At 36.1% G+C, this 13682-nt stretch overlaps 1 protein-coding gene across 15 annotated transcripts in view; it reads left to right on the forward strand.

The window, feature by feature from the left end:
* The window catches only part of SOX5 (SRY-box transcription factor 5), a 1174568-nt gene extending 1166624 nt beyond the window's left edge, over nt 1-7944 (forward strand). For 14 of the 15 annotated variants that reach the window (XM_010805416.4, XM_024991902.2, XM_010805413.4 and 11 more), the window contains 2 exons: nt 690-906; nt 2915-7944. In XM_010805416.4, the coding sequence (XP_010803718.1) occupies nt 690-906; nt 2915-3218 (521 nt within the window). In that variant the 3' untranslated portion in view covers nt 3219-7944. 15 annotated transcript variants of the gene reach the window in all.
* The last annotated feature ends 5738 nt before the right edge of the window (nt 7945-13682 follow it).

Raw genomic sequence — 13682 nt, forward strand, 5'->3', positions numbered from 1 at the left:
AATAAGCAGTACATGTAATACATGTTAGAAGGACTTCCCAGGTGGCTTAGTGGTAAAGAATCCACCTGCCAATGCAAGAGACTCCAGTTCAATCACTGGGTCAGGAAGATTCCCTGGAGAAGGAAATGGCAGCCCACTCCAGTCTTCTTGCCTAGGAAATCCCATGGACATAGGAGCCTGGTCTTTGTAGCCTAGCTACAGTCTATGAGGTCACAAAGGAGTCAGACAGGACTTTGCAGCTAAACAACAACATGTTAGAAACCTTTGTAGTAAGTAATAAACTCCCACATAAAAATATTCAATAGCTAGACAGTTATCTTCAGATTCAAAATACATAATGAGTCTTTGCCTAACTTTTCAGTTCATAGTTGAATTACATCATGGTCTAATGTAGAAATGAAAGATATCGCCATTAAATCTACTGTGAGCTTTTAAGTATATTAGGTACAAGTTTGACTAAGTTGTTAATCCAAGGCAAAAAAAAAATATATTGCTAAGTGTCTGTATTTGAGTACACAGTTTCCTTGGCACAGACACCAACAGCTCAGTCAAAGCTCACTAATCCTAACCTTTTTATATATTTATGGGATATGGCCAACATTTTTACTTTAGATTTTCATATTCTCAATTATACTGTTAGGATCCTCAGCCACTGTGCAAATGGGAACTTTAACCTTTTTTTCCCATAGGATCTCGCTGGAAAGCTATGACAAACCTAGAGAAACAGCCATACTACGAGGAGCAAGCCCGTCTCAGCAAGCAGCACCTGGAGAAGTACCCTGACTACAAGTACAAGCCCAGGCCGAAGCGCACCTGCCTGGTGGATGGCAAAAAGCTGCGCATTGGGGAATACAAGGCAATCATGCGAAACCGGCGGCAGGAAATGCGGCAGTACTTCAATGTTGGGTAAGGAGCTTACGGTCCGGTCCTTTTCCCATAGGGAACCCTTCCGGTTACTCTTAACGGGTTGGAAAGTGTATTTGTTTAGCTACAAAGCAGCATTTTGAGAAAGAACCTGGCACGGTATATTTTGTGTGACTAAGCTGTCCCCTTATAATATCAAGGAAGAAAGTTGCAAGTGAGTTCACTCCAGGCTCCTAGAACAATGGCTCTGACCAGAGCTTTGTTTAAAGGCTGGTTTGAAAATAAAATGAGAGTAAAGAATTTTGAAGCTTCCTATTAAAAATGTAGAAGTCTTACTGGTTTTCTTTTTTCTTTTTCTTGCTGCTTTTCATTACTTCCAAGGCCTCACCTTGTAGATTCCTTAGCAACTAACAATTGAGATAATATGGTATAAAAATGAAAGAAAGACTTGTTTCTGAATATAGAGAGGTCTCTGGGCTCTCAAGGCACATACCTGGCCTTAGAAAAAAGATCACATAAAGGGATTCTGTTTAGGGCACAACAAGGTTGTGAGTGGATAAGTTTCCTTCTGAATTAAGGATGCCTCCCTCAGTATGGGGCTTCCCAGGTATCTCAATGGTAAAGAATCTGCCTGCAATGCAGGAAACACAAGAGATGGAGGTTCCATCCCTGATTTGGGAAGGTCCCCTGGAGTAGGCAGTGGCAGCCCACTCCAGTATTCTTGCCTGGAAATTCTCATGGACAGAAGAGCCTGGCAGGCTACAATCCTATGGGGTCGCAAAAGAATGGGACACAACTGAGCACCCTCTCAGTATATCTTACCCTGCTCCCTATGGCAAGGCCGAAAACCACACTGCATTGCAGAATTTTCTCAAAAAACACAGAAATAAAGTTTTCATATTTGGAACAATAATAAAGATCCTGTGAGCTCTGAAAATGGCAAAAAGATACTTTTTAAAAAAAAAAAGCTTTTCAAGTGTGTCCTGTACCCTCCATTCCCATGAATGTGTCTGCTTGATCAGTCCAGAAGGTCTGTGATTTATATCTCAGTGCCTGACTCTTCTCCATGTGGAGCTCAAAACCCAGCCTTCCTTGGGGAAAAAGTAAACATGAATGAATGAAAGAAGACATAAATGAACATCATCTGTTAAATCCTTCTTACTGGAACCAGTTACAGGATCTATGGATCCCAATGTAATATGAAAATGCAAAGTGAAAGTGAAGTCGCCCGACTCTTTGTGACCCCATGGCCTGTAGGCTACCAGGCTTCTCGGTCCATGGGATTTTCCAGGCAAGAATACTGGAGTGGGTTACCGTTTCCTTCTCCAGGAGATCTTCCCGACCCAGGGATTGAACCCGAGTCTCCCACATTGTAGGCAGACGCCCTACCGTCTGAGCCACTAGGGAAGTCCCCCAGGTCCTTGGTAAAAAGTTTTTTAAGGAATTTCAAGATAGTGACGACAGAATTCTAAACCTAGTGTGGGATTTTTGTAAGCCCTGGATACTGTACAGCTGCAGAGGTGGTGCACCCACGAGGCCAGCCTTCTACTCCCACTGATGATCTCCCCGTTTCAGGGATGAAGTGGACCATGTGCTAGTGTTCACTTCTAGTGGGTTCTGAGCAATAAATTTTTATGTTAAGAGCTCAAATACTTCAGGATTTTTCCATTAAAATTGCATTATCTTTAGGTTTAATCTTTTAAAAATTGTTTCCACATGTTACAGTGAAGGATAAATTAACTTTGTGTCAAGGACTTGAGTTCTGTTTATTAATCGATTTCTAAACCTCAGTTTCTTTCCAGAAGTTAAAAATGTAACAGTCATTTTAAGAATCAAATGGGCAACATGTAAAATTGCCTTGTAATCTATAAAGCATTATATAAAAGTAAGGTACTTAGACCAAGGTAGGATACCATTTTCAAATGTCAGGCAGTAGGGTGAAAATTAAGACCTTCGATTTGGTCAAGCCAAGCAAATTCATTATAGAATAAGGCCTGCATCCAACCCTCCACTCACCTAGGGTCTCTTTTTGGGAATTCCTCTCTGACAGGCAACAAGCACAGATCCCCATCGCCACGGCTGGCGTCGTGTACCCGGGAGCCATCGCCATGGCTGGGATGCCCTCCCCTCACCTGCCCTCAGAGCACTCCAGCGTGTCCAGCAGCCCGGAGCCCGGCATGCCTGTTATCCAGAGCACGTATGGTGTGAAAGGAGAGGAGCCACACATCAAAGAGGAGATCCAGGCTGAGGACATCAACGGAGAAATTTATGACGAGTACGACGAGGAAGAGGATGATCCGGATGTAGATTATGGGAGTGACAGTGAAAACCATATTGCCGGACAAGCCAACTGATAAGGGTCAAAAGATTGTTGTGACCTTAGGACTTAAAGAAGCCCTAGCTGGTTCATCCTTACCAGTGGCCAAGCACATTAACTTTCTCATACACTGACTGTTACTTTAACTGTTAGTCTTAACTAGTTGGGACATCAGCTGACTAATAGACCTCAGCCTCAAAAGGCTTGGAAAGGAAATAAAAATACAACAAGCAGACAACAATATCAACAACAAGAGATTGAAATAAGCTATGGGTAAAATAATGCCAGTAATTCAGCTGCTACATCCAAGCACTGAAGTCTTACCCGTCAACTTTTTTTTTTAATAAACTTTATGGCTGTTTGTTCTACAATGTTCTAGAAATTCTCACTCAGGTACACAGTGCCAACAAGTGGCTTGTGAATGTGTTTTGTTGTTTTGTGCTACAATTTTTAAAAGAAATAAGTTTTGTTTTGTTTTTCGGGGTTTCTGGGTTTTTTCCTTTTCTTTTCTTTCCTTTGGTTTTTTGTTTTTGTTTTGTTTTGTTTTGGTAATGCACCTGACAGAAAAAAAAAAAAAAAAAAGAAAGATGACTTTCTCTTTCATTCTCTCCACCTTCTCCATCTCTGTACTTTAAAGATGGAAGTCTGTGCATGGGGGGGAAGAGGGAAAAAGAGCCTGTTTTTAACTTCCTTGGTATCCACCACAAAATAAGCAATCATTTTCTTTAGAGGACTTTCCTTATCTGTTGCACACCACACTACATCTTTGAGTAAGTGCCAAATTTGTGCTCAAGTGTTGATCCAGTTGATTTTTTTCCCTTTCCTTTTTCCTGTTCCTTCTTAAATTAGGACAGTGTTATATCTTAGACAATCCCTTGAAAAACCTGAAATACCAGCAGCTGGTGAGATTTGACTTTTTTTTTTTTAATGGAAACTGTAGGTGCTGTTCTCAGGTGAAAAGAGAGAGAAAGACATAAGAAATTTAGAGAAAAAAATATTTTCTAATCTTGGATTTTTGTGTGTATGTATGTGTGTGATTATGGTACTAATAGGAATAATGTTGGATCATTGTGAGTTAAACCCACATCTGGGGATGAAATCCCACATCCTTCTAAATGACTGGTCTGGAAGCATCCTTGACCTTGACTTTGCACTTCAAATGACAACTTAACCAATATAGGGCTCAGAAATTATATTTTTAAATTTCTAATATGATTATTATTGGATGGATCAGGTGGCCCTGTATAGTAGAGGGGTGCGTGTGTAATGTGGAAGCCAAATTCTCCCAGATGTTCCACTAACATTTGCTACTTAACAATTTCTGTTTGTTTTTCCTGTTGGTAACTTCGAGCAAAACAGTCGTTTCCTTTGAATATATTTGCCCATTGTCTAGAAATATAGGATTAGCTTATTTCTTCAACATTCCATCCTTTCCTGATCAAGAAATGGAACTGATGATTTTATAAGGTATTCTTAATCCCTCCATGAAATGAGATGGAGGCCATTTGCATTTCAGAATTGTGGGCCAGGTACATTTCATGCCATAAAAAGCAGGATTTGTTAAGAAGTCATTGCAACGCTTGCCACTGCTCTACTCTTGCTGTAAGATGTATCCACTGAAGTCCAGTTTCTGATTCCAGCAGCGTGTGTGCACAGAGCAACACTGATGGTGAAAGGACTGCCTGGTTAGACTCTGCTAGCCAAGTGCCAAGGCAGTTGTAGGGCTCATTCAAATAAATAGGAAATCATCTAAAGTGAATCAGCGCTGCTCATGCTGAAGCATTAGACAGTAAATACTCCAACCAGTAGATTGGATGTGCTATGGTTTTCACTCCAGTCATCATTTTCCTGTCCCACCCTCCCCAAACCTGACCCTTAAGTTTGATTTTTACATATAAATAAGAAAAAAAAACCCTTTTTATTTTTCTCTCTCTCGAAAGACTTGCTCTGGGGTTTTGCTTGGAGGAGCTAATCATACCCTGCATGTCAGAGACTTTGTTTTGTTTGTTTTTCTGTTTGTTTTTGATGACTGTATTTTCATTTGAACTGCCTCTTTTTGCTAGTGTTGTAATGATGATGATGATGATAAAATAATAATAATAATAGTAATAATAATAATAATGGTCAGCTGTTCCCAGATTAGTAAGTTATGTATAATTTATTTCTCCCTTTCTATTTTATTCTCCTCTGATTTGGAAGTGCAGTCAATAAGTTGTTAGATATTTAAAACTAATTTCCATCTCCAACGTGTGTGTGTATATGTAAACATATATATATATGCATACACGTGTGTGTATGTGTGTGTATGTATATATATATACATACACACACATACACACATATTCACTCACACTGTTTCGTTTCTCCTTCCATAAGTTTTCTCCTTTTTAAAAATTTGGCCCCAACAAACGTCAAGTTCTGGTGTTTTAATACAAGTGAATTACTAAGAGGGTCGTGTTCAATCTTAATTAACTTATGCTCTCATCACTCATTTTATTTAATTGCCACAGTCATCTAGAGCCAATTTTTTTTTGTTTTTGTTTGTTTTGTTTTGTTTTTAAGCACTCTGGATAAAAAAAATACACACTTGTTTTTATATCGTTATTATGTACAATGTGAAAACAGATTTTTAAAAATTTGTTGTCTTTGTTAACAAATTCTTTCTGACTCATGTGCGTTCACCTCTCACTTTTGCTGGATACTTATTTCCCACCATGTTATAAAGATGCTTCGTTTTCATTTCATGACTTTGGACTACAAGAATACTTTGTTTTAGCTCCAGGTAGATGCCTCTGAGGGCGTTCATGACCAACACCAGTTCTAACACACTTACCAGTGAATTGACAAAACACTTTTGTTTAGTCTTTTTTTGTTTGTTTTTTTATCTTGTTTTATTTGAAGAGGAAAATCAAATTGTTAATGGTGACCTTTAACAGCTGAAATTCAAGCGTTGATTTTAATGTTACCTAGTTAGGTTTATGTCAGAGAGATGAAAATGTGCATGGGTTGAAACAAAGAGCAAGTTCAAAGCTTTGCATTCTGTTCTCTTGTTTTGATGTCCAGTTCACTGAGGGTCACAATTGTTTTGCCTTAACTTCCCCCACCCCCCCAAAAAAAAACAAAAAAATCATGTTAGTGTTTAAAATGCTTTGAAGTCATTTGATAAAGGTGCTATGAATGGCAAAGTATTGGGTTAGCACATTGCCTTTGGGGCATTTGATTGGTTTATAAGTTTTGTAAAAGATCCTAAAACCTGTATTCTTTTTCTGTGCCCCTTAATGACCAAAAAAGACAAGGGCAAGGAAATGAGAGTAAGATCAAACTCAAATGAACATAAAGTTTCCCTTCTCTTTCATTCCCTACCTACCAACCTGTTCACTTTTTGCATACCACCCCCATCCCCGTCTCTCTCTCTCTCTCATACACACACACACACACACACGCACACACCAGCACACACGCTCACCCCAGTACTGAGGGATAATCTTGCCAGAATTCTGTTTTTGTTTTTGTTTATGGCTGTTGTAATCAATTTTTCTAAAAATACTCATATTTTAATATGAATCTAGGAGAGCATCACTGGAGAAAATAGGTTACAGTTACTCATATATAAGATACTAAGAATTTGGCCAATAACTACAATTGAATAAAACACAAGACTATTCTTCAGTCCGCTTATACCTAAATTAGTTGTCAATTCTAACGTTCATTTGGCATATGCAGTTAAGAGTTAACCATGTATAAAATCCCTCCCAAAGAGCGTAATCATTATTGCAACCAAATCCTCTTTATAAGAAACAAATATAAAAGAGTTTCTTTGATGAAATCATTCCATAGATTTGATTTTGACATAGGCGTTTTACCTTCATTCATTTAAAGAAAATTATCTTTAAATATTTTATGGTCCAACTTCAGATATTTTCTTAATCCAGAAGATGTTATTGTTCCCAGAAGAAATGTCTTATATCACATTGAAAACATCAAAAATCATTACGTTTTCATTTGTTCTAATGGGTAAATTATTTGAATTGTAATAAACAACTGTATATTTACAAACAGGTTTATAAAATATTTGTCTATCAAGTTAATAGTAAAATAAAAAGTATAGGGTCTGCAAGGACAAATATGAAGCCCACTTAAAGTGGTTCAGAGATCTCTTTCATCTTATAGGGCATAGGTTTTTGTTTAGACAGGCTTTTACAGTATTTAATTTTAATGTTTCCTGTAACTGTCGGTTCCCCAGGTTGAAGATGTTAGGTTTTCTACTGACTGGTTCCTGTCCTCCCCAGTGTTTGTCACTGGCTCACTAGAACAGTATTTGTACAGCTCCACTGGCTCTAAAGCTCTTAGTCCTTCTAACGTTTTGGATTTTATGAGTAAAAATGGGAAAAAGTAGAAAAGAGACAATCAAATGCCTGGAGCTTAAAACAAAGTATGTGCAACCTACCATCTCACTTGAAATTTAATAAAATAAATAATTATGTAAATATAACATAGAGTTATAGATTTATATTTTGTTCATAACACATAGTGTAATATAAGTTGTATATTTTCTTGTTTTTGGTTTTATGTTATCATTCATGCCACAATAAAAATAAAACAGGAGTTTATGTACTCTTAAAAAAAAAAAGATGTGGGTTGCCACCAACCTGTTTTTTTTTTTTTTTCGGTTTGTTTTTTGTTTTTATTTTTTGTTTTTGCATTCTCTTTTTTCAGTATTACTGCCATGCAAGGCACCAATAAAAACAGCAATGTGTTCTTTACCTATTATACTGTCTTTCTTTTCACAATTCTTGTTATGGTGGTTTAATTATTAGTTTTCTTATGAAAAAAACTAAAGTATGAAAAATAATTTTGCTTTCACTATAAATAACCCCACTTCCGAAACTGACTTTGAACTGAGAATTAAGGGTTTAAATCTTAGAGGTGAGCATTCAAGGAAGCCTCTTCATAAGTATCTCATCAGAAAGCTTCACTATAATGTCAAAAGTTATCCTTTTGTATATAACTGAGTCTAATAGGCTTGAAAATCCTGCAGCCCAAAGCACCCTAAATACGTTTTTCCTAAGTTTGACACCATCACTGGGGCAGGCTTTCTATGCTTTAGAATTAAATTTCATTCTATTGTTGATATAGAAATTCTAAATTTCAGATTACAAAATTAGTAAGATTTATAAATTCACTTTATGGTATCTAATTTAGAATAATGGATATTTCTACATTGTTTAACATTCTGACTTTAATTTCTGGATTCTGCCTTCAACTTTGTAAGCAAATGTTACAACAAGAAGGCTCATTTTCTTCCAGTGGCCAATTTTGCTCGTCTCTTCCACCATAAAATGTTTTTCTATGTGTAATCATTTGCCATAAGGCTTTTGATTGGTTGGTTGTTCACTTGGTTGGTTTTTATATAAGTATCAAGACACTGGGTCAGATAACATCTGGTTCAAATGAATATGAAACAAATACGTTCTACAGACACTTTGCCCATTGAGTCCCTTCACAGAAGGAGTTTACAACGTCTGCTCCGTGGGCTACCTGCTTTAGAATTAACTGTTTAAAAATGTAGATTCTTAGGTGGGCCTCCAGATGTCAAGAATCAGAATATCTAGGAATAGGGCTAAAGCTGTTGCCATTAACCAGCTCCAAATAATTACTCTGCATGCCCTGGTTAAAACAGCCAAGAGGTGGGTCTGTTTTCCTCTTTTATCTACCTATTGTACATGTCAAATTCTGCAAATGGTATGGCCTACCGCAGTTTAACCTTAGGCCTCTATAAAAACCTCTATGAAGCTGAGGGTCAGTGATTAGGCAAGAGTTGGAGATTGGAAACAGCTCAGTCTGTCCCTTCATAGGTTGTTTTTGAGGGCATTTGATCTATCAGAACATGTCCACATGTTATCCTTGTTTCTCTGTGTCTCCTTTTGTTCATCATAGCAAAGCAGTAGGCTTCAAAGACTCCATGCCTGTGGAACACTGAAAATACAACAGAAACACATGTTTCCATTAATACCCACTTAATATTTGCCAAAACATTGAGGTACTTTTGGAAGAAAAATATCCAGTGTAGTAGTGGAGAAACAATCATCCCGTGTAGTGTTTTTATTTAGGTCACCTATAGCTCTAGTCATCAGTCTCATCCTGTTTCTTCAGGAAATCGCATCATCAGGGTTTGTTAAGTACCTGTGGATGGGGAAATCTTGTCTGCTTATGAAACCTTGACTCACCCAAGGTGCCAAGTCCCACCTTTGGTTTCTCTCCTACCAAATAAAGTTCACTTGTTTTGTCCTGTCACACTATTTTAGAAACATTCTTTTCTTGAACTTTATGTTTTTTAATTTCTTATGGAATATTTAGGACTAGCAGCATGCAATAATAGATGGTTTTCTTATTGCCAATGCCTTGAACAACCAAAAAAAATTCTGGCAATAGTGAAAAGAAAACCATTCTTTTTTTATTTCCTCAATTTTGACAATGTTAGAAGTTGGTGTTTGAGGAAGTTGACATGTGTGTTTTTTAAAAAATCAAGATACTGTCATTCTTACCAAATTTTAAAGTTCAGAAGTCATTCATACTTGTAACTTGACATCATCACTGAAACCTCAATTATAACAATGCAGGTGAAGGTAAGCATGAATTAGTTCAATATCTAAGTTAAAGAATATTTATGAAAAAATTCTAATTTATTTTTCTTGAGTTTCTAAAGCAACCTAAAAACTAGCTGAGAAGACCTGTTTTATAAGTAAGCATTGTAATTAGTATGTAAAGCATATGCAATAGTATTGCTAAAAGTTCTTAAAAATAGTTATGTTTTATTAAACAGGCTTAACATCTGTCCTACAATTTATTTTGTTCTACCAATTTGCTTAGCAAACTATTTTTACCACCAGGAATGAACCAGTTCAGCTCTGATCACAGTATTTCATCATTTTGCAATGAGTCCAGTCCATATGCGTGAGATTTTACTCTCCCTATTATTACCATTTTCTAAATATACAAGTGAATATGGTATGGAATGGTACTTTGTTGGTATTCGCAATATAACCAAGAGGATGAAAATTGTTTTATCATTAATGTCTCTACTGATTCAATTTTTAAAAGAAAAATAACTAATGAAAACAATTGTAGGAATCCAATAGGCCTAAGTAAGCACCATCATTTTGTACATTGCCTGTTCAATTTAGTACTAAATTTCAGAGTCTGGAAAGCAATCCTAATTACACACAAACTGTAAAATATATTTGAAATAAAGTCTTGTTTATAAAATCACTGCTGTAATAACTTTTCTTAATAAATCCATGTGGTCCTGGTAGGAAGTTGGAGAGGCCATAGAAAATGTTTAGTTAGGTACTTATATGGAAGATTGGCTTTTTTCAACTTGTTCTAATATTGGCCTTCAGTAAGCATTCATTTTGCCTTCTATTTCAAATCTACAGTTGACAAGAGTACAAATTTGTAGATTATGGTTGCATGAACTTAAGTTTGTTCAGGACTACAGTCATTAGTGGGCCTCAAATAATTGTACAACTTGTCTTTATTTGGAAATGATCTTCAAGCATCATCATCTGCTACTAGGTTAACATGCAGAAGAGGAATTAATCTGCTTTCTTATGGGCAGGACTTATTTGACCAGAAAAATTAAATTGCCAGTGGTATAACAGCACAAATCTTAACCATAGATATTGAAGAGAGAATTTTAGATTCTCCTCATTAAAGAGTTATTCATTTCTCTGAAGCCCACTGATTTTATAAGCTTTGATATTATAACTCATTACATCACATATCTTAGACTCTTGCTTATAAAACCCTCTAGTATAGTGTTATCTTTGTCTTCTATTATTAAAATAAAACTTTATAAGGTCACTTAATTTTTCAGATACTTCAAGATTCCCCCAAAGTTTATGTTGGCAAACTATGATAAAGTTTTATAAATTTTATGTTTTTCATGTGTTTTAAACACACAATGCTTGAGTTTGCAACTTGAAAAAATATTTAGACGCTTTTATGAATACAAAATACAAGTCCAGTAAAATGATAAAAATCATAGGAGGTGGTATGGTTTGTCTTTCCTTGTCTTAATGATTCAGTATTTGGCAAATATTAATGATGCTAACCTGGTTCTTCTGGCAATAAAAAGCCAAATTCTCGTCAAAGTTGATGAGTCACTGCTCCCTAGCGCATCATGTTGACTTTACATAAATGCACAGGCTCTTTCACCCACTTTCAAAATTTGGAGTGGCTTACAATAAATACACAAGTACAAAAAAATGCCAGCATAGTTAGCACATAGCAAAATAAAGAGAAAATAAGTAAAGGGTAAGAAAGAAAAAGAAATCACACATATGTCCACACATCATAGAAACACACACACATATCCCTTTTTCTTACACTTTACCTTTTGTCTCTTTACAAAAGAGTGTGTGTGTGTGTGTGTGTGTGTGTGTGTGTGTACACTGAGGATGACAACTCTAATCACTAAACAAAGAACAGCTCTTATTTTTGTAGCAGCCACAGCAAGGAAACTACATGGATTAGAGAATTCTCATTGCTTAATTGAAGGAAGCATGCAAGTTTATCATGAGAAATAAACCTTCATTCCCTAAATTCTCAGATGGATTTCACACTTAAGGGATAAGGAACAATGCAAAGAGTCACTTTTATGTAAGCAGATTTACAAAAGCTGTAGATTTGCTTCATATATGCTTACTCTGTTAGTCCTTAAGCAGAGTTTCATAAAGACAATTTGCAGGGGGTCAGAGAGAAAGATAGTATACATATGAATAGATAACTGGATATACGGATTAAGCAAGGATTTACAAAGGATAAACCTGGAATAATTGTGATTGTGATGAATATTTATCATGTCCCACAGACTAGCTTTTTCAACTATCAGATGTTTTAAATTGGCTTTTAATTATGCTGTGTTCAGTATTATGATAGTTCTATGCAAGATATAAAGCAAATAAGACTAGCATACATTTTAAGCAATAAAACAGGATATGAATATGATTAATGAACCAAACTGTAAGTGACATGGGATTTCAAATCAGAACAGGAATCATTTTAATATTTACTGAGACTTCAGTTTCTAAATAAATGTAGTAAGTGGTGAATGGCCAACATCTCCCTGGAAAAACTAGAAAAAGCTGGAAAAATACCCCCAAAATTATATTTTAGGGCATTGGAAAGCTATGGAAGAAATGACGGCTAGATGAACCATAATTTCAGAAAAGCAAAAATTCATCCAAGATGAAGCTGATGATTGCTAGCCATTTCTATTTGGAGAAAGCATCAAATTCTAGGTTCTGCTATAAAAGATTTGGCAACTTAGAGTTAAAGAGATACTAGCAAAGTAGTTGTGTGGCTCTAAAGTGCCTGAGTGGAAACTTGAAAGTGAAAGAAAGTGAAATTGTTAGTCGCCTGGTTGTGTCTGACTCTGCGACCCTGGACTGTAGCCCGCCAGGCTACTCATTCCATGGGATTATACAGGCCCTCAAATATAAGCCTGGTTTAATTAATAGCATATTTGCTGAGTTCTGGGTCTGTGTGGGATGTTGGAGATTTATGGCAAGATTCCAAAAGAAAGACTGAAATCTGTATCATTTAGTCCTTTGGAAATAAAGACCAGCCGTAAATATGGGACATGACACAAGCATACAGCTAATCTCCCTCTCAAGACACTTGCCATATTTTATCTTCAAGGGGTAACATCCTGGACAGTTGTGCTGGGAACCTGGTAAGAGCAGACCTGAATCCCCTGTAGTTTTTCATGGTTGAGGAGACAAATATCCACCATGCTCACAAGAAAAGCTTTGGAAAATTACACTCTGAAACAAAATACAGGTACCCTGAGTACTACTAAAACTGCCAAGCAACCTTGACACAGATAAATCTCTGGTAAAGGTAAAATGATCAGCCCTTCACCCATCTGTCTAGGACAAGAATATGAAATTCGACTCTAGTGGAAGATTAAACCATACAGGTTCTTTTAATTTAAAAGATAAGAGGAAAAAACTAAGCACATGGAAAGGGAAAAATTGATAAAGGAAAAAGAAACACTAGATGTAGGTCTACAGATGATACTGATATTGAAGTTAGCAAAGGCTTTAATATAACTACAACGAATAAATTTAACAAAATAGATGAAAAGACACAAAATAGATGAGATCTACAAATAATAATCAGATACAGAAGAGCACAGAATTAATGAAAACAAAATGTTTAATAAAATATATAAAGTTATCAAAAGTAATTAAACAGATAATCACTAAGAACTATTCACATAAAAGATACTGCACCGATTTAAGAAGCTCAGTTAATCCAAGCAGGATAAATTAAAAAAAAAAAAAAAGCACACATATAATTTTCTAATGAAACCATTGAAAACTAAAAGCAATTTTTTTAAAACAGCCAGAGGAAAGAACACATCTTTGTCTAAAAAGCTGGGCCGCTGACTTCGCAACAGAAAAAAACTATGGAATCTAGAAACAATGAAACTGCA

The sequence above is a fragment of the Bos taurus genome, chromosome 5, assembly GCF_002263795.3.
Source record: "Bos taurus isolate L1 Dominette 01449 registration number 42190680 breed Hereford chromosome 5, ARS-UCD2.0, whole genome shotgun sequence".
Lineage (NCBI taxonomy): Eukaryota > Metazoa > Chordata > Mammalia > Artiodactyla > Bovidae > Bos > Bos taurus.